The sequence below is a fragment of the Haemaphysalis longicornis genome, unplaced genomic scaffold (assembly GCF_048455015.1).
Source record: "Haemaphysalis longicornis isolate Haplotype H1 unplaced genomic scaffold, Haemaphysalis longicornis Haplotype H1 scaffold_7, whole genome shotgun sequence".
Classification (NCBI taxonomy): domain Eukaryota; kingdom Metazoa; phylum Arthropoda; class Arachnida; order Ixodida; family Ixodidae; genus Haemaphysalis; species Haemaphysalis longicornis.
Window position 1 is genome coordinate 103,469,827 of NW_027526422.1, and position 21,130 is coordinate 103,490,956.

The 21,130-nt window shown below is 45.9% G+C and overlaps 1 protein-coding gene across 1 annotated transcript; it reads left to right on the plus strand.

Annotated features, from left to right (window-relative positions):
• The first annotated feature begins 11,922 nt into the window (after window positions 1-11,922).
• LOC144145815 (uncharacterized) lies at window positions 11,923-17,979 on the plus strand. The gene is made up of 5 exons (XM_077677571.1): window positions 11,923-12,120; window positions 13,858-13,958; window positions 15,159-15,234; window positions 15,656-15,772; window positions 17,750-17,979. Exons 1-5 carry the CDS (start codon window positions 11,923-11,925, stop codon window positions 17,897-17,899), a joined length of 642 nt encoding a protein of 213 aa, XP_077533697.1. The 3' UTR covers window positions 17,900-17,979.
• The last annotated feature ends 3,151 nt before the right edge of the window (window positions 17,980-21,130 follow it).

Sequence of the window (21,130 nt, forward strand, 5' to 3'; positions counted from 1 at the left end):
TTTTGTTGTGGGTGTCGTTTAAAGTTTTGCTTTCCAACCACCTTCACAGCGTGGATTGGGGCCAATGTTTTTGTGAACCGATATATGGTCACATTTTTTAGCTTGCTCATGCTGGACGACTTTCTTGACAGCTCCAGTAAACAAAGCCAGTTAATGACGAAACACGAAAGCTTGATTGTATAATGTAGCGACAGTGTGAGCGAAGCTCAAAGGCCAGAGTAGAATAATTGACTACACATGTCGAATGATAGCTGAGGCAATTGCTTTTACAATTGCGCCTTGCTGAACAATGGGAGGTAATTATTCATGCGTCATAGCAGGTTGTCGTCGTAAATAACCTTGCCGGACGCAAGCCTGCTTGGCATCGCTAGAAAACGAGCGCAGTGCGAATAATATAGGCGAGAAAACGAAGACAAATGTTAACTTCCAAATACTGCTCAGAGCAGGAATTCCAGCCAAACCCGGTTATAGCGAACTGTAATATGCACCGCTATTAGTTCGATATATCCAATAGTTCGATATAGCAGAACCCGTCTATAACGAATTTTTTGTTACGAGTTCGCGATACGCGGGATCCCCCCTGCCATGGTCACATAGACAACCGAACACATAAAGTATCCCATTACCTTACACAAAGGAATCCATTTATTGCATGCACTAAAGCTACTTTCCGCCTTAACTGCCCACTTTGCAAAAAAAAAGCGGTGATTTTTGTTTTCTCTTTGATTGGGGCGGCACCAACTAGCGCCGCATTCTCTACACGAAACATCGTTTGCACCAGTTCAAGTCCGTGCTTTTCATTATCGAAGCACTATTGGCGGAACACATCGACTGGCAAAAGCGCTTCATAAAACATCCGATGGTTTTACGATGTGGCATCCTCAGTTTCTTCGGTGTTTTCGGCAGCACCAGCTGCCATGACATGAGCGGCGCTGTCTGTGCCTGTGGGGCTCACAGTGACGGCAAAGTCGTCATTGACAGTTAGGGAGTCCTCAAAGGACACTTCTTTCGGTACAGCATCTGGAACGTCGCCGAGCTCTTTGCGCAGTTCACCGATGGTGCCGTGTTGGTGCAGACTCGCTGACTGGATTAACTTCGTTATAGGGAATATGCTTTGCATGCATTTTTGTAACGGGCTTGCTTTTGTTCGATATATAGCATAATTCGCTCTATCCGGGTTCGTTATAATCGGGTTCGACTGTACTAATAAGGCGATATGTTGGCTAAATCTGAAGCGATGGCGGAAAGTTCAGATGCTGCACCAACGCCAAACGCATCGTATTGCGATGAGAGGTATGATGTCTACCCCAATTTCACTCTTTTATTGCTTTAAATATGCGCAGTTATTCAGTTCAACAACAATATGCCCATTTCAGGATTCCTTCTCGCCTTTCGACATTTTGATTCAAGTGGGACACGTAGTTCAAAGTGACCGCGTGAGTGTTTGTGCCATCAAAATTTGTTACGACAGTGAATAACACTTTTCAGCCATTTTATCTTATTTCAACAGCTGCTCTCTTAAGAAATATTTTGGCATACCTTTGAATGTAACAGTAGTTTATTAGGGTGTCATGTGCCAAGAGTTATGAACTCCGCTAGAAATGATCTAGCTAAAACCGCTTAGGCGTTTCTTTGCACCAATGGGGTTTATATGGCACCTCTTGAAACGTCAGCATCGACGGTCATAATTTGTACATGTTACGTCTGGACGAGTTAATATTAGAATTGTAGGAACGTTTCCTAGCCTACAAGCTGCTACGCATTTAAGGACGCCACGCGAGTACGATGCCGAAATGGAGCAACCTGATGGAGCAATGGAGCAATGGAGAACCATGCCGAAATGGAGCAACCTGATAGACGCCGGCTCCATAACGGGAGGAACCCAGGTCCGATTCCAACTACGGGAATCGTTTGTTTCTTTCACTTCACCCATGATCATTCATCATCATCACCAGAGAAAGTTGGCTTTCCTGCAGTGCGAAATGGCGCACGACGACATCGGTGTGGACACTAAAGTTTTGCTATAACAACCAATCATGCCTCTTTTGTACAACTCACTCTTTGTCTTCCTTGTTATTTTAACTCCCACTCTCTTTCTCCATCTCTTTGTCTTTGGCTTCGCTTACTACTTTCATATTTTTCTGAATCCTACGCAGAGCTCACCGACCGAGCGATCCATGCACGTGGTGATGACGCTGCTGGCCTTCAGTTGCACAGTGCTGCTGCAGTTGCTTCCGGACCTCCCGGTCAGCAGGCCTAATGGAAGTCCCAGGAAACAACGCGATGCTTGCGCGCCGGCCGCAGCCAAGCCCCGCATGTCGGACAGCGCTGTTGTGCTCCGAAGTTCGCACGGTCTCGCTTCCTGCAGCCACATGACTATAGACACCAGCTGCTGGAGCACCTTCAATCGAGAGAGGAACGCCGACGGCGAATCATTCGCGCACGGAATTCCTTACGAACAGCTCTTGTAGGGGTAGGCTGCGCTCGATGAGCAGGACTCTGGCTAAACGTCTGAAGAATTACCTACCTCGCCGAGTGCCTCAGTGCCTCAGTTGCTCAGCCGCTCAGTGCCTCAGCTGCTGTCGAGGCGCTACTTACGTTTTGTATTTTTTCAATTGCATAGTTGGGAAACGGTTACAGCGACTTTCGAGCAGTTTGCCTCAGCGGTTCAGATGAGCCGTATGGACAGAAGATCGCTCCTGAAATATAAACAAAGACAGTGATAAATATACGACGTCGTTTGTGCCGCCAATACTGAAAATACTACGGTTTTTTTTATATGTCGTTCTAGCAATGTATTTTTGCACAATGTGTATTAGTAATAATGGTTCTATAGCTCCTTCCACCACGATAAACAATCGGGAAACTCGTCTCCTCGTTTGAGATTGCTAGTTTTGACGATAAGCCGTTCTTTTGACGAGGTGACACAAGTAGTTGGCGACAAAAGGTTCCCCGTTCTTTTGTCTGGGAAGATTCGGAGTGCTTTCTGTGATTATGTAATCGGTATTGAACGTTAAGGGAAACTTTCCATGTCATGGAGCTGTTTGCGTTTTGGTTATATGTTGTTTCACCGTGTGTTCATTCGACTTTGCCTCTTCACTCCTCCTGATAACGTGTTTTTCAATGCGTGCCACGTTATCGTTTATTTCCCTACCACAATGTAACTTGCGCGATTCGGCATATAAACATGCATGCTTGGAATGCCTTCAAGTACTTCCTCTAATATGAAGTGTTATACTTTTTGTGTGTGAGTGTAAGTGCGCTCTCATCCAAATTTGGATGTTTAACAGGGAATAAAGTTACTTATTTAGTTCTAGGAACGCACCGCAAGTGCTTAGCTTGACCTTTTGCTGTCTTGATACCAATTTACCATAAATAAGTAACGATTTTCACCTGAAACAATTTTTTCCATGAATACAGTTTTTCCTCTTCATTTCTTTCTACATTTTTTTGCATTCAAAAATATTCTTATATGATGCAACAGTGCCGCACAATGTTGGATTGGGAGGTTGGTTCGCCTCTTATTTTACTACAAATACCTACCTTACCAAAAATTCTGAACATGAAAAAATCTCGCACCTCATGCATCTTCATCAGCCACCAAAAGTGTTCGTTACTGTCTCGCCCGTCTCTGCTTTTATTCCATTCTCTGCGTGAAAAAAACCTGTGTTACTAGACATTTTTTTGCTTGAACATCTTCGAAAAGCAGCGTAAAAACACAGACACTATAGGGGAACAAAATGTACGCTGTTGTTCAAAGAGTTTCAACCAATACCAACTCGCCCAAATGCCGATCCTTCTGCATTTTGTTGCTACCAGTACCACTAGTTAGTACTACTGCCAGCACTTTAGACGCAATTAAATTATGGGTCAAGTTTATCATTAGAGCTACATAAGACGACACACAGCTTGCTTTCCAAACATGCGCCGTCAGTGCTGTCGGCTCGACTACCATGGTAGGAAAAATCTCGTTGGCTCAGTTAACATACCCACGCGCAATTCACATCCTAAACATGCCCAAACTCAACTCTTGCATACTCACCTGGTGGATTGACCAGTCATGATGGCAAATGCCAACCGAAGACCGGGGTCGATTGATCCCCAATTTAAATTTGCCTGTGACGTCAACGTAGCCACCGGATAGCTGCCGTCAGAAACTCGAAGCTGATTCACCCGTTTTAATGGGCTGCTGGCTAGTGACGATCACCACTGCCGTCAGAAGCTCATGGCCAATTCATACGAACTTACTCACAGGAGTCACAGCGTGAAACAAATGTGAAAGGCTGTCGCCCATAACGCACGCAGGAAGTGTTAAGTATGTGTCCAATTATTTTGCTGTTTCGATGGACACCGGCCGCGCAGTTAATGCATCTCACAGCCAACAAATCGGTCTGAAGGCACCGTGTGTAGTCGTTTTGGAAACGAGCGTAACGCAAGCAGCGAAGAAAAAGCAAGTGCTGACTCGGTAAAAAAATCTGAACTTGGGGGCTGTTCTACGGCTGATAGCAATATTGTAAGCACCAGTCAAGAATCTCAGTGAGTACTCTCCCCTTTGCCTTCAATCTAGCGAAACCTTGTTTCCCTCCTACTCTGCTTTTCACAGTTGTTATTATTGTTATTCTAATTGCCCGTCACAGGTCGGTCTCTGTTTAACGTAATTGGAACTACGCCATTTTTCACCGATTATACTTATTAGCGCGGCATCTTCGTAGGCTACAAGTCCAACTATTTCCAGGTACAAGAAGACTGTGATTTGGGTGAGTTGGTGAACGTTCATTAGTGAAAATCAGCGCGGAATAAACAAAGCACAAAAAAGGAAGGAGAAGCAGCGCTATCCTGTCTACTTCTCGTTCCTTTTTGTGCTTTGTTTTTTCCGCGCTGATTTTCAATTATGTATTTCCAGGTAGGTAGTAGCGGCGACAAGTCCTCCCATGTATGGAATTTTTTTCGATCGGATAGGATTAGACAGGATTGAATTCGGTTATTTCTTTTGTGTGTGTAAACGCGTTGACCCGGGAGTAGTCAAAACGAGTGCGAAAACTTCGTTGACAAGTGCGGCAAGATTGCTGCTAGTCGTAGATTTAGATTTTCTAACTGGGGCACTGGTTTTACTCGCCAGAACTACACCTGGTCTGCGCGCAGTAGTAGAGGGCTCCGGATTAATTTTGATCTCATGGGAATCTTTAACGTGCCCTGATATCTCGACACACCGGCGTTTTCGTATTCCACCTCCTTCATATTTGCTTCCGCCACGGCCGTGATCGAAGCACCCTTTTTGGCGCCATTCATCATTCGTTCCGGTAGGTATAGGGTAACAAAACTTGGTAGGAGTATAATTTTATGTTAGCAAACAAATATGCGGCTATTGGAGTTTGAGGGAAGTTTTGCCTAACCTAATGAAGCTACAAAACCTGTCATTCGATCCGGTGGGTTAGGGTAACAAAACTTGGTAGGAGTATAATTTTATGTTAGCAAACAAATATGCGGCTATTGGAGTTTGAGGGAAGTTTTGCCTAACCTAATGAAGCTACAAAACCTGTCATTCGATCCGGTGGGTTAGGGTAACAAAACTTGGTAGGAGTATAATTTTATGTTTGCAAACAAATATGCGCCTATTGCAGCTTGAGGGAAGTTTTGCCTAACCTAGTGAAGCTACAAAACCTGCAACCGCTAAGTTTTGTGGTACACACGCTGACAAACGTATACATGCTTTAGAGTCGTAGGAGCAGTCAAACGAACTGAATGGGATGAGCGTGGTTTTCATGGACTGGAGTATTGGGTGGTTTGACGTCCCGCTAAAACTGAAAGATGCCAGTTGGAAAGATGCCAGTAGATGCTCTGTCGGTGTCGCATGCATTTCCAGTATTCGACACAGTTGAAATTGAAATTGAAATTTGTTTATTGTGAAGCTTCCACAGGTACAAATTACAAACAACAACATCTGGGTCCTTAGCCTTCGGCTAGTTCTGAACCCATTCAAAACATAGAGGTTGAGTGTTGGCACGCATGCAACAATCCCAGGCAAAAAGGTATAAAGGTAAAGGCAGCCTGTGAGCAGCACAGCACAACAAATATGGCAACAATTGAACCACAAATATTCCGAATCAAGATTTAAAGCATGACCATACGAAAACACTTGATCAAAATATTTTACTACCCGGGAAACAAGACAAGGAAATACAGGGAATAATACGAGATTTTGCGTAGCAATACATAAATGTTATCAGCGATCTGTACCACGAAAAAGAGTGTTATTTAGGGACAGGGAAAATAAAAAATCACCTTTCAAATAGGCCGTGACATTGGAAGCACGTTGATTTAAAGACAAAACAACTGTACAAGGAAGCTCGTTCCATATCTTCACACCAGCATACTGCAATCGGCGCTGACCGTATGCGTTGTTGAATGGCGGAATGGCGAAATGGCGGAGCAGAGCCTACGAGCTAGCCCGTGGACCATTGTCAATCCCCCAAGCCCATAGAAGTTCGGTCGATAAGAACGGAGATGGCCGCGACGAAAATTTCAAAACAAACTATACATGGAAGTACGAGTAAAAGTTTTATTTTTGTACATAATTATAACTTTCTGGCAAGATGACATCATGTTCTTTTCTCTCTGTTTCGCTTTTTTTACGCCAGCAACAAGGCGATTATGTTGCGGGCCATCATCATCATCAACGTCGTCGTCGTCGTCGTCATCATCATAATCATCATTTCGGGTGAGGGTCATGGTCGCCGTTCTAAACCCGACCATCGATTCGTTGTAGCTTACAGCGAGGCTGGTCCCTTCCTCAATAGCTGATTGGGCTGAGGTCCATGCTCATTGGGCGAGGATTTTCCACTTCCCCCTTGTCATGCACTTCAAGCTTTGTACCTAATATCGGCAGGCAATGCGAACAGGGAAGGGGCAGGAAATGGAAACGCTTTATTTGTGATTGCAGGTTGTTGTGACTGCAGATTGCAATTTGTGATTGCAGAAAGGTTGTTGTCGCAAGCACCATTTATTATATGTGGCTTACCTTGCTGTGCATGTCGTGCTGTGTCTTTTCGCGCAGTTGCAGTTGCCGTTTGCTAACCACATCATTTTTTTTCCTATTCGATTTGCAGGTAAATGTAAGTATGCAAAACAAATACCGCGATAGTTGCACGCTGCATCACAACGTCCCCTCGCGCTTAATTGGTGGTCTACGAAGTGTAAGATGGAAGAGCAATGCTTAAAAACCGCGATATTTACTTTGATTCATCTTCCACATAATGCGAGCACGCTGCAATGCCTATTCGCACACCATCCTTCTGATAGCCATTAATAAATGGCAGACACAGTTCTTTCAGTGATATTCATGGCATAAGGACTCGTGTCGCTATAGGAAGGTACACGCACTGCCACTGCTAAAGGTAACAGTGCCGAGTAGCGCCACGACTCGTGCCACTAGTATTTCCACGTCTAGCGCCACGATAATGTTGCGGCAGTGCGCAATAATCGGCAGGGCTGGAGTTGCCTGACTGTCGCTTGCTACAGTTACGCAGTGCTTCGGGCTGCGCCGGTGGTGGCGAACTGCGGAGTGTTCCATGCGCTGCCGAGTTAGTTCTAACAGGGCCCCGCCTCTGCATCGTAATTTCAAACATGTTATAAATGACCCAAGCATAAGATCATCTAAACACCGCATATACTAAGCCATCTATTCTCTTTCTGTGTGAAATGCCGACAGCTTGAGCTGCCCACAAAACCAGGATTTACTTGGCATTCCGAATTTCCCACTAACTTCTGATAATAAAAGCTTCCATAGCGTAAATACGGGGTAACGCTTTAAGTGTATTCACGCCACCGAAACTTTCTTTCTTTGACCCGAAATCTGATTACTCTGCTCTAAGGCAATCCCGTGATTCAGTTTCACCACAATGCATGCTTAAGTGATCGATCCATAGCGCAACCAACGGTGTTTCGGCGAATGACAGAGACGTTCGCTATATATGGCTCAAAATTGTTGTCCACGCTGTGCATCCCGCAATGCAAAACGTCATGCTTGCATTAAGTGATGCCACAGCGCAGATCACATTTTTGAGTCAAATAGTAGGCTCGACATCGTCATTCGCCGAGATTTCATTGTTGACTGCACAGTTTGGTCAATCGAGTGCACTGATGTAAAGCTGAGCCAGGGGATTGCCTTATAAATTCTAGGCAAAAGGCAAATTCCTAAGACTTTCCGGATAGAGATTCCAGTCACTACCTACAGTCACTAAGCATACATTGTCCAAAAGAAAGCAAACTTACGTAGCGGTAAGTCAGTTTTCATATGATTTTTTAAGTTCAAAGGGCTCACAGCGCAGAAGCGAAGAATGAAAATAGCGCTGCATTCTCTCTCTCTCTCTCTCTCTCTCTCTCTCTCTATATATATATATATATATATATATATATATATATATATATATATATATATATATATATATATATATATATATATATATATATATATATATATATATATATATACAGAAAGAAATGCGGGCAGTCTACAACACCAAAGAAGGCATAGGGGAATGGTTGGACTATATTTTTTACCAATAGTAATTTTTTTTTTCATATTAATTGAAGCGAGAAAGAGAGAAAGAAAGAAAAACACGCGCCCGTGTTTTTCTGGGCGCGTGTTTTTCTTTTTTTTCTTTCTTTCTCTCTTTCTCGCTTCAATTAATATGAAAAAAAAATTACTATTGGTAAAAAATATAGTCCAACCATTCCCCTATGCCTTCTTCGGTGTTGTAGACTGCCCGCATTTCTTTCTGTATTTCCTTACGAGCCCCTCATTTCCTATATATATATATATATATATATATATATATATATATATATATATATATATATATATATATATATATATATATATATATATATATATATATATATATATATATATATCTGCTTGCCTACATTGTGGGAGCTTTGATCACCAAGATGAACAGCTGCCAATTATCTGATTTGTCCGTTTTGCTGCAGTGCGTTTCGGATGTTGTCAGGAACGCTTATTTTCGATATGTTAGGCTTATACGCGGTGCACGGGTGTGTCCACAGACGCGAACGAGCAGCTTCAGAGCCCGGCGCGCAGCGTGGTGTGCTACGTGGGACCGGACCAGGACTGGCGCTCCCTGCCCGCCGATTGCACGCACCTCGTGTACCGCAGCCTCACGGTGGACGTACCCACGCTCAAGCTCGTCGATTCCTCGCTGCCCCGGAAACGTGAGAGGCAGCTCCCGCATTATCGAGGGGAGATTCATCCGTTCTACCATAGAACATGATGTGTCTCAGGCTCCGATCAAGGACTGGGCCGTATTGCGGACGTTCGCACTCCGGGACACGTCTCAATTGTCATCGTCGTGACCTCTTACTCTGTGGGCAAAAACGCGTACACTCATGTCTCGTTAATATGGACCCCGTTAATATGGACGCCCCGCAATATGGATGAAATTTTCGGCGACCGGTCTCTCGCCATGCCCCATTAGTATAGAAACCAGTAGTCCGGACTATGGACGGCTATTTTCGGTACGAAACAAGGTAAATACAGGCATTTTTGACTCGATATTATAGACACGGGTTCACAAAGCAAAAATATTACAAAATGACTGTCGACCCCCAGAGGCTCAGCACGTACCGGGAAATCACTGTTGCCCGTAACATACAAAGCCGAAGCATGCATTTATCTCGGAAAGCTCTTCCTTCCAGTATTTCGAATTAGATAGAGAACATTCGGGAGCAGCGAACAACACTATAGGGTAGTGAACGACAGGGTGACACCCATTTCTTATCAAAACAAGATTGCCCGGTGCGGTATACGCCGGAAAGAGCAAGTCCTGAGGCTGAGGACAAGAGGGCGATACTCGTTCGTGCCTATATTCGATACGCATAAAAGGCAAGGCTGTACGCTTCTCTGGTCAGTTCGGCGGAGGAAATAGCGGATGTTAAGCATATACGGACCGAGGTTCCCGCTCAGATGAAAAAGGAAACATGCCAGTTTAAAAGTCAGACGCCTTCAGCATGTGTTCCTTAAAGTTTGTTTTTTACCTTGATTCATTATTATAGACAACTCACATTATGGGCGATTTTTCTGGGGAACGGAGGCGTGAATAATAACAAAACATGACTGTACTACTTTCTGAATAGGGATCATGATCCGAGAAATGTAGAATTAAAAGTAATAACTAAGAAATAGCAACCCTTCTTATAAACATTATGGCGTCTCATATACTCAGGCATTTGATAATGAGTGCGTCCAGGATGAGTCTGTGTGCGCGCGTAAGTAAACATAGCTGTCATCTTTTCATGAGTTAGCTAATTCTTTATATTACCCATTCCTTCAGGGTTCACTGTTTCTCAATTAACCCTGAATTTTTATTCAGAGCCTTGTTGCACGCAGGACTTGCATTGTGGGGAGGAAATGACCGTTATCTTCGTTTCTGCTCAATTCTGATTTGTTCAAGACATAAAAATTTTGAGATAGTTATTTGCGGAAGTGGCATATTTTGAGCCAACGTTTCCATACTTATGACGTTAGCGCTGAAGCTACTACAGTACAGCCTAGCTCGGATCGTTTTACGCTCTTTAAAAAGGCTGAGGAAAATTTTTTTTTAACTTCAGCGAATAATAGGTCACGATAAGGATAACTTGGCAATGTGTGTTAAGGGATGTCTTTGAATGCCAGAAAAGAAGCCGAAGTACCTTATTTGGAGCTTTAGGAAATTATGTGAAACATCGATTGGCAAATAGACTAATAATTTTCATGCTGTAACGAAAACCTAAGGACGGGCAAAGCTGGCTTCGGAACGTACCATGGCCGGGAGTGGTCGGCTTGCCTCAAAGGAGCGGCCAGGAAACATAGCAGAAGGCTGTTTCTGGAATCTATTTGTACGAGAACTTCTACTATACTCGGTGACAACTTAATAACGGCACCAGAAGTTGCTGCTGTGCCTTATCACCGTAGCCGGATGTTTCTCCATGTGGCGCAAGTAGGGCGTTACCGGGATTAATTTGAACATGGCGTGAGCCGTTCCCGTGACTTTTTGGACTTAATATGCTTATAAACGACTCCAGTGACGACAAACAAACTGCGTAAGACAAGCCAGACGATATCACGCATTCATAGCAAACCCCTTTCAAAACGCGCGCGCTGACGTCACGGGTCTGGCGCTTTGGCGGAGTGATACACTACATGAGGTTGTGCCGTTCTTGAGTTGTAACCGAGTATAGAAATCACAATCCCTGCTAACAAAACAATCGGGGGAAAATAATAAATCTCGCACACGTCCTCCTTCACAAACTGCAACAAAACTAAAATTGCGCTTCTGGTAGCGGTCTGATTTCGCTTTCCGTATGAAGAGCATCATGAAAAAATCCATCACACGCCTTTTAATTCTATGAGAATTGAGTATGAGGGAGGAAGTCATCCCCGATTACACGCCGAAAGTACCAAGTCATATTGGAAGTAGTATTTTCATTAAGGGAGAAGAAGAGAACGGAGTTGGTCAGAGAACAAACGCGTGTTAAGGACATTAGTAGAAATTAAGAAGAAGAAATGGACGTGGGCAGGGCATCTAATGCGAAGGCAAGATAACCGCTGGTCATTAAGGGTAACAGAGTGGATCCCTAGAGAAGGCAAGCGTGGCAGGGGGCGCGAGAAAGTTAGATGGGCAGATGAGATCAAGAAGTTTGCGGGGATAAATTGGTCGCAGTTAGCACAGGACCGGGGTAATTGGAGATTAATGGGAGAAGCCTTTGCCCTGCAGTGGGCGTAGATAGGCTGTTGATGATTATGGCGATTTTCAACAGGCCGCTTTACGCAAAGAGTCGGCACTAGTGGATCTTCTCTGGCGTGATGGTGCAGAGGAGCACGCCATCCGGCAGGTGGCGGAGCTGGGCCGGTCCAACGTGCGGCCCATGGTGCGGTTGACCATGGAGCCTGGCCAGCTAGCCTCGCTGTGCCGCCGCACAGTGCGAAGTGGCCACACCGGTCGCTTGGCGCGCAACGTGGCCCGGTGGCTCCTGCCGCACGGCTACATAGGCGTCGACCTCGATCTCTGGACACCCACCAACAAGGACGAAGCGAACGCCACCTACTACTCCTCCATCGTCGCAGTAAGCACGTGCAAACGGCCCCTTACGCGTGCCGCTGTATATTGGTAGCAGGAGGGCAAAAATGATGCACACCTCCGTGTAGCGATGGCGATGGTTGGACCCGAAGCTTTCTCGTGAGGGATGCTTTGGTGGTCGTCTGAGTTGGCCTTTGACTTAATATTAAACGCAGCGGATTTAGCTTTGACCCTTCAACATTTGATTTCGCAGAAGAAATCTTTGCGTTCAACCATTGTCGTTGAACGCAATGACGGCGTGGCGCGTCATTTTTCTGTCTAATTTTTCCGACAATGCACTCGTCTCCAAATCCAAACTGCTTCGACCGTTTCGTAATGGCACAATTGTATAGACGTCGGCTTGATAATACGACGGACCCAGGTTTGATTCCAGCCACGCGAAGCGTTTTTCTTTTACGATCCTTATCACCGTCACAAAAAGTTAGTTTTTCTGCAGTGCGTTTTCGGCGTGACGTACGCCATCAATGAGACATCAGTGAGACGACCACGGGAAGGGTACTTTTAAAGCCAAGCTTTCTACCTCTACCTGCCAACGGTTCTTTCGTGGTGTGCGGGACAAGAAACTCCCGACGCGGCTGGGGATGGGGAGGGCGGTTTCACTCAAGGAGCACAGTGTAGATGGCGCGGCGATAGCGCGCTATTATCCAGCGTTCCCCGCAAGCAGGTGACTGCTCGCAACGGTGGGCGCATCGGCGGGACGGCTTTGTCGTCTGCTTTAGCGACACTTGTTTTGGGCCTGTTTTGGCGCTGCTCCGCGTCCGTTGCGCGCTGCCTCCGCGTGGCTTGATTAACTTGTTCGACAGCACCTCCACGGTAACCCGGACCCGACGGCATTAAGTGAGAGTACGGCAAAAATACGTTAAGGATTGGTTTGCAGGGCGGGAAAACAAAATGTGGAGACTACATGCACACATCTGGCCGCTAGAGAAGCGCTACCTTTGGGTACTGCTTGCCACGAATGAGACTCCGTTTTTTGAATTGGTGAATACCAAGTCCGTTGTGTTTTACGAGGTATTACAAAATGCGAAAGGAGCAACTGAATCTGATAAACAGCGATTATAAAAGTTCCCTCAGCTTTCTCGCAATTATCAAACTTACTAAACTAATTAGTTTAGTAAGTTTAGTAACAACGGTACGACTAATTAGTTTAGGAACGTGGGTATAAATAGGAATCACTAAGCTCACATGCCAAATTGTTTCGGTGTCTGCGCTTGTGTCGCGCGGTGGTGTAGCCCCGAGCTAGCACGTCAGGATGGCTAGGTTCCGCTGTCTCACCCCTCGATAGATGGTTTTCTCCGTTTTCTTTGCGTCGACGCACAGCCTGGCTACAGCGGCGGCGTCCGCCGCTCTAGCCCGGCCGCAGCCGAGGCTGCTGCGTTCGGGACCCGCCCCCGCGAATTCCAGGTAACGGCCGGCAGAATCTCTGGTTTCACTCTTTGTAGAGCCACGTGTGGGAATTCAAGTGACGTAGTATGGGCACTTGTTCTGGGTGTCGTTTAAAGCTTTGCTTTCCCACCACCTTCACAGCGTGGATTGGAGCCAATTTTTTTTTTCTTGTTACATCATCACCATCGTTTGTCCTCCCATTCTGTAAGGTTGGCTTTCCTGGATTGCGTTTCGGTTACAATGACGCAATTGGTGAAACCGCGAAAGCTTCGCTTTGAAAAGCAGGGTCAAAGTGGCCGTCTCATAGTACAAGTGCATTGGCCCTGCCTCTGTGCAGGCCATGAAGAGGACGTTGGACACGAGTCGTCTGCTTCTCAGCGCCAACGTGCACCCGATTCCTGGACTCATGGAGGACTTGCAGCTGCCGAAGCTCAGAAGGTGGGACTCGTGTTTGGAGAATGCTGCTCCGGACATACGCAGTTGCAGTACGGCTTAACGACGCGTGACGCTGTTTCCAACGTGGTACAGCCATTACCCGCCTGGCAACAATGCCAAATTTTGTTTCTGATTCAATCCTTCCCCAATATAGAGCCATCTGGCTTTGTCTGTCGCAGCAAGAGAAGAAGGAACGAACACTTAACTTGAAAATCAATAACACGGTTTTGGAAGGAAAAAAATTGTCAGCTCTTCCCTGCAGCGCTCTTTCAGCCAACCGACGTCGGCACACGCCGAACTAAAAGCAGCCTTTTTACTACCACTGTGAAGATATTTTACAAAAATTATTCCTTTCATATTACAAAACTCGAAATTATTACATAATTTAAAGTCAAAGCGCATACCTTAGGCCTTGAGGAGAATATTACAATTTCCTACAGGGCGTCTGCAACAGTGGGACGTTTCGTACGAATTGCAGTGTCCACATTTCTGTGTTTCTGTGTCATTTGAGCTTCGCCGTCGTATTGTTTTCTCGAACTGGGGAAGTTCCCGTTTCCCTTGCATTATTTCGAAGCTATGCAAGAATCCGCAATTATAGTGCGTGGAAATCTTACCGTAATGCCTTCGAAGACAATTGCAACCCGACAAAGCAAGCGTAAGGACAACTCTCTGTCGCGACCTTTTTTTATTGAGAATGAATTAGTCTGCCCATTGGTGTATTCCTGGTACAGAATGCGCCCGCGGCAACAAAGAAGACCCGACGGTACTATCCGTACAGGCAGCTAAGTGGCAAAGCAACTTCACTGCTCAGCCCAAAGCAGATGTTAATTTTTTTTATACGCTGCCTTGTTTTTATACCGGAATGTTCTTTATGAAGCCCCTTAGATTCGAAACCCAAAGCAGGAAGCCTGGCAACACAAAGAACAACCCCCCCCCCCCCTGCACAGGCCCTGTTCTAGAGGAAAAATTAAGTGCAACGGCTGCTAGATCCTTAGTTACGCCCACGTTGTTTGAAAGCAGGCAGCAGTTCTACATGAAAGCAACCCTAGATAATCTGAATCAACTCAGTTCACAACTGTGATATGCGGGGCAGAGTAGATACTTCTTTGGCGTGGCAACCTTCAAGCTTCACAGTATGACGCTTTGTCCACAGTTTCATAGGTACGAGTGACTACTCATTGCCTTTTTCTCTATTGCGTGCAGTGAGGTGCACTTTATAGTACTCAACCCGTGCGTCGACTACTCCGAACCTTGTCCCCTCAGAGGATCCTTGAGCTGGGTAAGGATAACTTCTGGTGTAGCCGGATTTACTACTAGGTTTACAAATTGGCTGCCTCTGCTGCGACCACAGCTGGATATTTGTATCGAGAGAATGCAGCTCTACACCTGAATCGGATTGCAACTATACAAAACGAAAACGACCAATCAAAATTATTTATGTCCTTTATGCCCGATATGTTTAATTAGCGTGTTCGGAATAAAGGCACATATTGCGAAAAAAAAACCTGGCATGTTTCTCATATATCCATTGCTTTTATGGCCGTGACTATGCCAATTTTCCTCGCAAAATTGTTAGCGGCTGATCACACAGGCACTGCAACCACATTGCCATCTGGAGTCTGTGCACATATAAAAAGCACTTATTTGAGCCAACGTCGATACTTCCTGAAACATTGCCCCACGTCTCGGTATCACCGCAGCACACCGCGCTGTCTACCTTTTACGCGGCCACGGGCAACCTGGCGCACATTGTCATGGCGGTCCAGTTTCCTGCCAACAACTGGACAGAGGCTCACGCCAGCGAGCTCCTGGAAAAGGTACGTGATTTCTCAGGCGAAAAAAAAAAAATGTGTAATTTGAAAAGTTGTGGGGAGAACAAATCATACACGCGAGCATTACTAAATAGATTTAGAAATTTTTTATGCATCCCTGTAAAATTAATGACTTTCAAAATGTCGCCCGGGTATATAAAAGAGCCCTGTTTGACACTCCTCGTAACTGATGCATCTTGCTTCAACCCGTACAACGGAAGAAATTTTTGGGGCACGTAGTTTCCTTCTCTTCCTTTTCAGAAGTCTGAATATTTCATGAATAATCTCTAACGTTACAGTTCGTTTATTTTTGTGCGGGGCTCTTTGCGCAGGTCGACATAACAGTATAACTACCTATATAACTTGTATGGTATATAGAACTAACAGTATATAACTTAACAGTATAAAATTACGTGTAATTTCCTGTTAAGTAACACTCTTTCATAGATGAATATAAGTTTTAATGACTGTAATGAATGTTCAAATCCTGTACTTCATAATGAGGCTGCACATCACTGCACTGTTAAGAAAAACAGGGCGCTAGTGGCAAATACCGAGTTAGATTCTTGCCGATTTATTCAACAATTACGCTTCCGATCTATTTCATAAATTAAAATAAAATAAAATAACACCTGAAAGTAGTGTAAAACAATACAGGAAATTTTATTTTTGCAGAGGAAAAAATCGGAAGTTACAGGACGACAGAAAAGTAAAGAATTCTGATACTCGACTTGTGCTACTACGGGAGTGCAAGGCCATAAAAGAAACCCCTTGTAGATCGGATGAATGGAAACTTAGCCGACGCGTAGTTACCTTCGGTTTGCGAAACAACTGTTAAAAAAATAACCAGTCAATCTGTGAGTAAACGAAGACTACATCCTTAGGGAACCTTTCGAATACATGAATGACTTTCTGAAAATACATAAATGCTACACCAAAGGCACAGACAGGGTAGGCGCGCCGAGGAATTGCACTACGAATGCAAGGATACCAGGTAACCTTTCACGTTATCCAGTTTCTAAGATTATAAAAAGTTCTTCAAAAGTGCCATAACACAATCCACTATTTCAAACGCAACGCTGTGAATTTCAAAAAAAAATATCCCGCCATCCCAGCCCTGTTATGCCCAGAGAAGCGGTTGTAAAACCCCTGCACGTGCTAATGGGACTATGAAATATTTTATTATTCTACACTGTAATGGTAGTGATATTTGCTTTGTGATGGCTTTGGTAGACCGTGATGAGCTCCGCCACAACATCCTGCCGAACTTGTTTCTTGCGCTGAGCTTCTTGAGCAGGAATATTGGCATTGTTTCTGGCTTGGAGCTTCCCTCTAGCGTCTTGGTAACGATTTTTATCACTTTTGAGAGCACACCGCCTCTGGTCGTTTTGCCATTTCTTTTCCGTTCGGCGTTCCTCAAATTCGCGCTACTCATTGGAAGTCCTAACTTTGCGTGGTCTGCCCCTATGGCGGTACCCGCATCAAGCTGTCGTCAGCGAAAAGCGTCTACAAAGCATGCGCACACCGTTGGCGTGCGCCCAGTTTCCCGTTGGCTGTGACGCGTTCCATAGTGTGCATCAGACAAAAATAAAACACCAAGAGATATTTGGCGCACGGTCAGTTCCCATTAGCTGCGGTACATTCCACAGTGCGTGCATCAGAACTTTGCTTTTTTCAGTGAGGACACCGATGACACGAAAAATGCCGACCACGCAAAGGCTCACAGCTTCGCTCTAAAAAAAACTTCTACCAATGTTTCTCCGGCTACTTCCAAATAATACCAGTAACAAAATATCAACACATGACCTCGGATTAACCGCAGCCTCTTCACTCTCCCTCAAAGGCTTCAGCGCTGCTACTCTCCTTTATGAGCCTCCCAAATGCAGGAAAACCGCCCCTGAGCCACACAGAAATTGATGTCTACTATCTAGGCGAGTTTAATTTCTCTCCCTTTCTCTCTCTGTCTGTCTACTTACTGTGCAGGCTCGCTTCGTGCGCTGGACCCGGCTTCGGGGCGTGGCGCTGAAAGGCGCCTGGACGGCCAGGACGTCGGCACCGCTCATGAAGGCGCTATCCGACTACCAGGCGCCCCAAGACGACATACTGGACTGGCCGGCCACCATGGAACCCTGAGAGAGAGAGAACGCCCAATCTGAGGGGAACTCGCCCTTTATCTCCTCTCCCGCACTGCCGGCGCCTTCCTCGATCTCCCGTCCTTCTCTGTTTTCTCTGTAAACTTTTAATGTTTATCCACACATACAAATGCATCAGGATATTGATTCAGTACTCATATTCGTTTTAAGGACGTGAGGCAAAGCTGTCGAGTCGCCTTAACAAAGATATTAGGCAACCGCGAATGTACGCATGCATTCCATAATACGTTATTATATTCTTCTAATGGAACTTTTGTGAAGACGTCTGTGATGTGTGAGACAATTTTGATTATATTTCATTGGTTTTTGAGCCCGTGTGCGCCGATGGCGACAGAGTGGCGAATACAATACAGTACAAATGTCTGTACAAAATGTTGTGCTGCTTATGCTAACTGTATGCCGCGCATGTGCGGTGACATGTTCGTCTCATTGTCTTGCGCTCAACAGTCTCCTTTTTAAAAGCGAGCCTTATATGGCTAGACTTCCGCGTATTTGGATAGGTTCGACGAGGCTCCACCTGCCTTACAAGCGCGGGGCGTTTCATAGCGCCAGGAGTTTAAAATCAAACGTCCCGGTGTGCGTGATATTTGCATGTGGTCACCACCAAAGTCGCACGTCGTTCAAAACATCATTTAAACCTCAAGCTTATACAGCTCCTCGCTTGTATGTCCATCTTGTGTAGGTTAGTTCAAGATCAAAACGCGACTTGTACACAAAACTTATACGCCTCATTACTTAAAAACGCGTTTTGAACAGATTCTTTCAAGATCGAAATGGCTTAGACCTCGACCTTATACGTCTCATGATATGCATCTTTGGGTAGATTAGTTATCAGTAGGCATAATTTTCAGTATCAGTAAAGGCACTATAAACGTCTGTGCGTCCATGTAAGCGTCTCTCGTAGAGGTGGCCAGTGTCCACACTAGGCAAGAATAAAATTTGCTGATATCATTTATACAATACTGTATCGCCTCTACGTCGTAGGATTCGCTGGTCTTCGCTGGTCTTCCACCTTCATAGAGCTAAATGGGTGACGATTCGTAAAGACGATAGTCTTGCTTGGGCTACCTAAACACGAATATTTTTTCTGTCTGTCTGTCTTTCTGTCTGTCTGTCTGTCTGTCTGTCTGTCTGTCTGTCTGTCTGTCTGTCCGTTCGTCCGTCCGTCTGTCTGTCTGTTCGCCCGTCTGTCTGTCTGTCTGTCTTTCTGTCTGTCAGTCTGTCTGTCTGTCCGTCTGTCCCTCCGTCCGTCCGTCTGTCTGTCTGTATGTCTGTCTGTCTGTTCACCCGTCCGTCTGTCTGTCTGTCTGTCTGTCTGTCCGTCCGTCCGTCTGTTCGCCCGTCCGTCTGTCTGTCTGGCTCTCCGTCTGTCTGTCTGTCCGTCTGTTCGTCCGTCCATCTGTCTGTCCGTCTGTTCGTCCGTTCATCCGTCCGTCCGTCCGTCCGTCCGTCCTTCTGTCTGTCTGTCTGTCTGTCTGTCCGTCTGTTCGCCCTTCCGTCTGTCTGTCTGTCAGTCTGTCTGTCTGTTCGCCCGTACGTCGGTCTGTCTGTCCGTCTGTCCGTATGTCTGTCTGTCTGTCAGTCTGTCTGTCTGTTCGCCCGTACGTCGGTCTGTCTGTCCGTCTGTCCGTATGTCTGTCTGTCTGTCTGTCTCTCCGTCTGTTCGCCCGTCCGTCTCTCTGTCTGTCTGTCCATCTGTTCGTCCGTCCGTTCATCTGTTTGTCGGTCTGTCCGTCTGTTCGCCCGTCCGTCTGTCTGTCTGTCTCTGTCCGTCTGTTCGTCCGTCCGTCCGTCTGTCCGTCTTTCTGTCTGTCTGTCTGTCTGTCTGTCTGTCTGTCTGTCTGGCCGTCCGCCCGTTGATTGAGCCTCTCGGCCTAAAAAAAGTTAAAAGAATTGCCTTTCCATACTATGAAATCTGGTAGCACATTTCATACTTGCGAACATTGTTCACCCAGGGGAAACCATTACGCATATTGAACCTAAGTACACGGCAGAACTGACGCAGCCATCCGCTTCTTTACCTGTTCCTGCTGCGATCCAGCTATGCGATCACAGTGCGTGGATCAAACACGTATACCTGAGGCCGCTGAAACGAGCGCTATGAAGGCTCAACCTGCCACCCTGTCGCCCTATTAGCTGGCGCCATTATCTTCCAAATAAATGGTGCGTTTTAAATAAAGCCATCTCTCTCTCTCTCTCTCTCTCTCTCTCTCTCTCTCTCTCTCTCTCTCTCTCTCTCTCTCTCTCTCTCTCTCTCTCTCTCTCTCTCTCTCTCTCTCTCTCTCTCTCTCTCTCTCTTTACACAAGCACATCAGGCGGGCGCGCAGGCAGGCAACAGTACACGCTCCTGCGCATTCGCCCTAATTTTAAGAGGGGCAGAGAACCATTGTTCACTTTGTGCTCCCATAGATAGCCCGATCTTGGTCCACCCGATCGTCATGTGACGCAAAGTATGCTCTGCGCCAGCGACCCCCACCCACAGAAGACGAACTCCTCGTGAGGAAACGGCATCGTGCAGCCGCTGAGCGTCGCTGACACTCAAGGAAGGTGGAGGACGAGGAGCGAGGGCGCCTGGAAAATCTGGCCTCCTCTTCGTAATGTTCATACACAAAAGAGGAACCGCGCAGTCTTGAAGTCGCGAAAGGGAGCAAATAGATGAACATTGAAAATATTTTGAAAATGGCGCAGCCTACACTAGTGGTGCAAGGCTGTAGAAACAGCATAGCTGGCAGCCTCTCTCACTTAGTCGGAGACCCGGCTGTTGCAGCTCACGTAGATTTCCAAACATTCTACTCAAAGTTCTCCATGACTGGCGCGCCTGGATCGTTTTTTTTCCACAGGATTTCACATCTATCCCAAAGTAGACCGCGTTAGCACTCGCTAGAACCTGAGTCAGCCGGCTTCACGAACGCTGATTGATTTGATTGATTGTAGGGTTTATCGCGCCGACGCAACGCAGGCGATGAGGCGCGCCGTAGTGGAGGGCTCCGGATTAATTTTGACCACCTGGGGTTCTTTATCGTGCGCCGAAATCTCGTTCACATGGGCGTTTTTGCTTTTCGCCTCCATCAGAAAAGCGGCCGCCGCGACCGGGAATCGAACCCGCGACCTCGCTTAGAAGTGGTTCTTATAAATATTCAAACAATCAAATTTTACACAAGTAAACAGACACACTGAACAGGCTGCCTCAGTGTGCAAAACAAGATGGAAA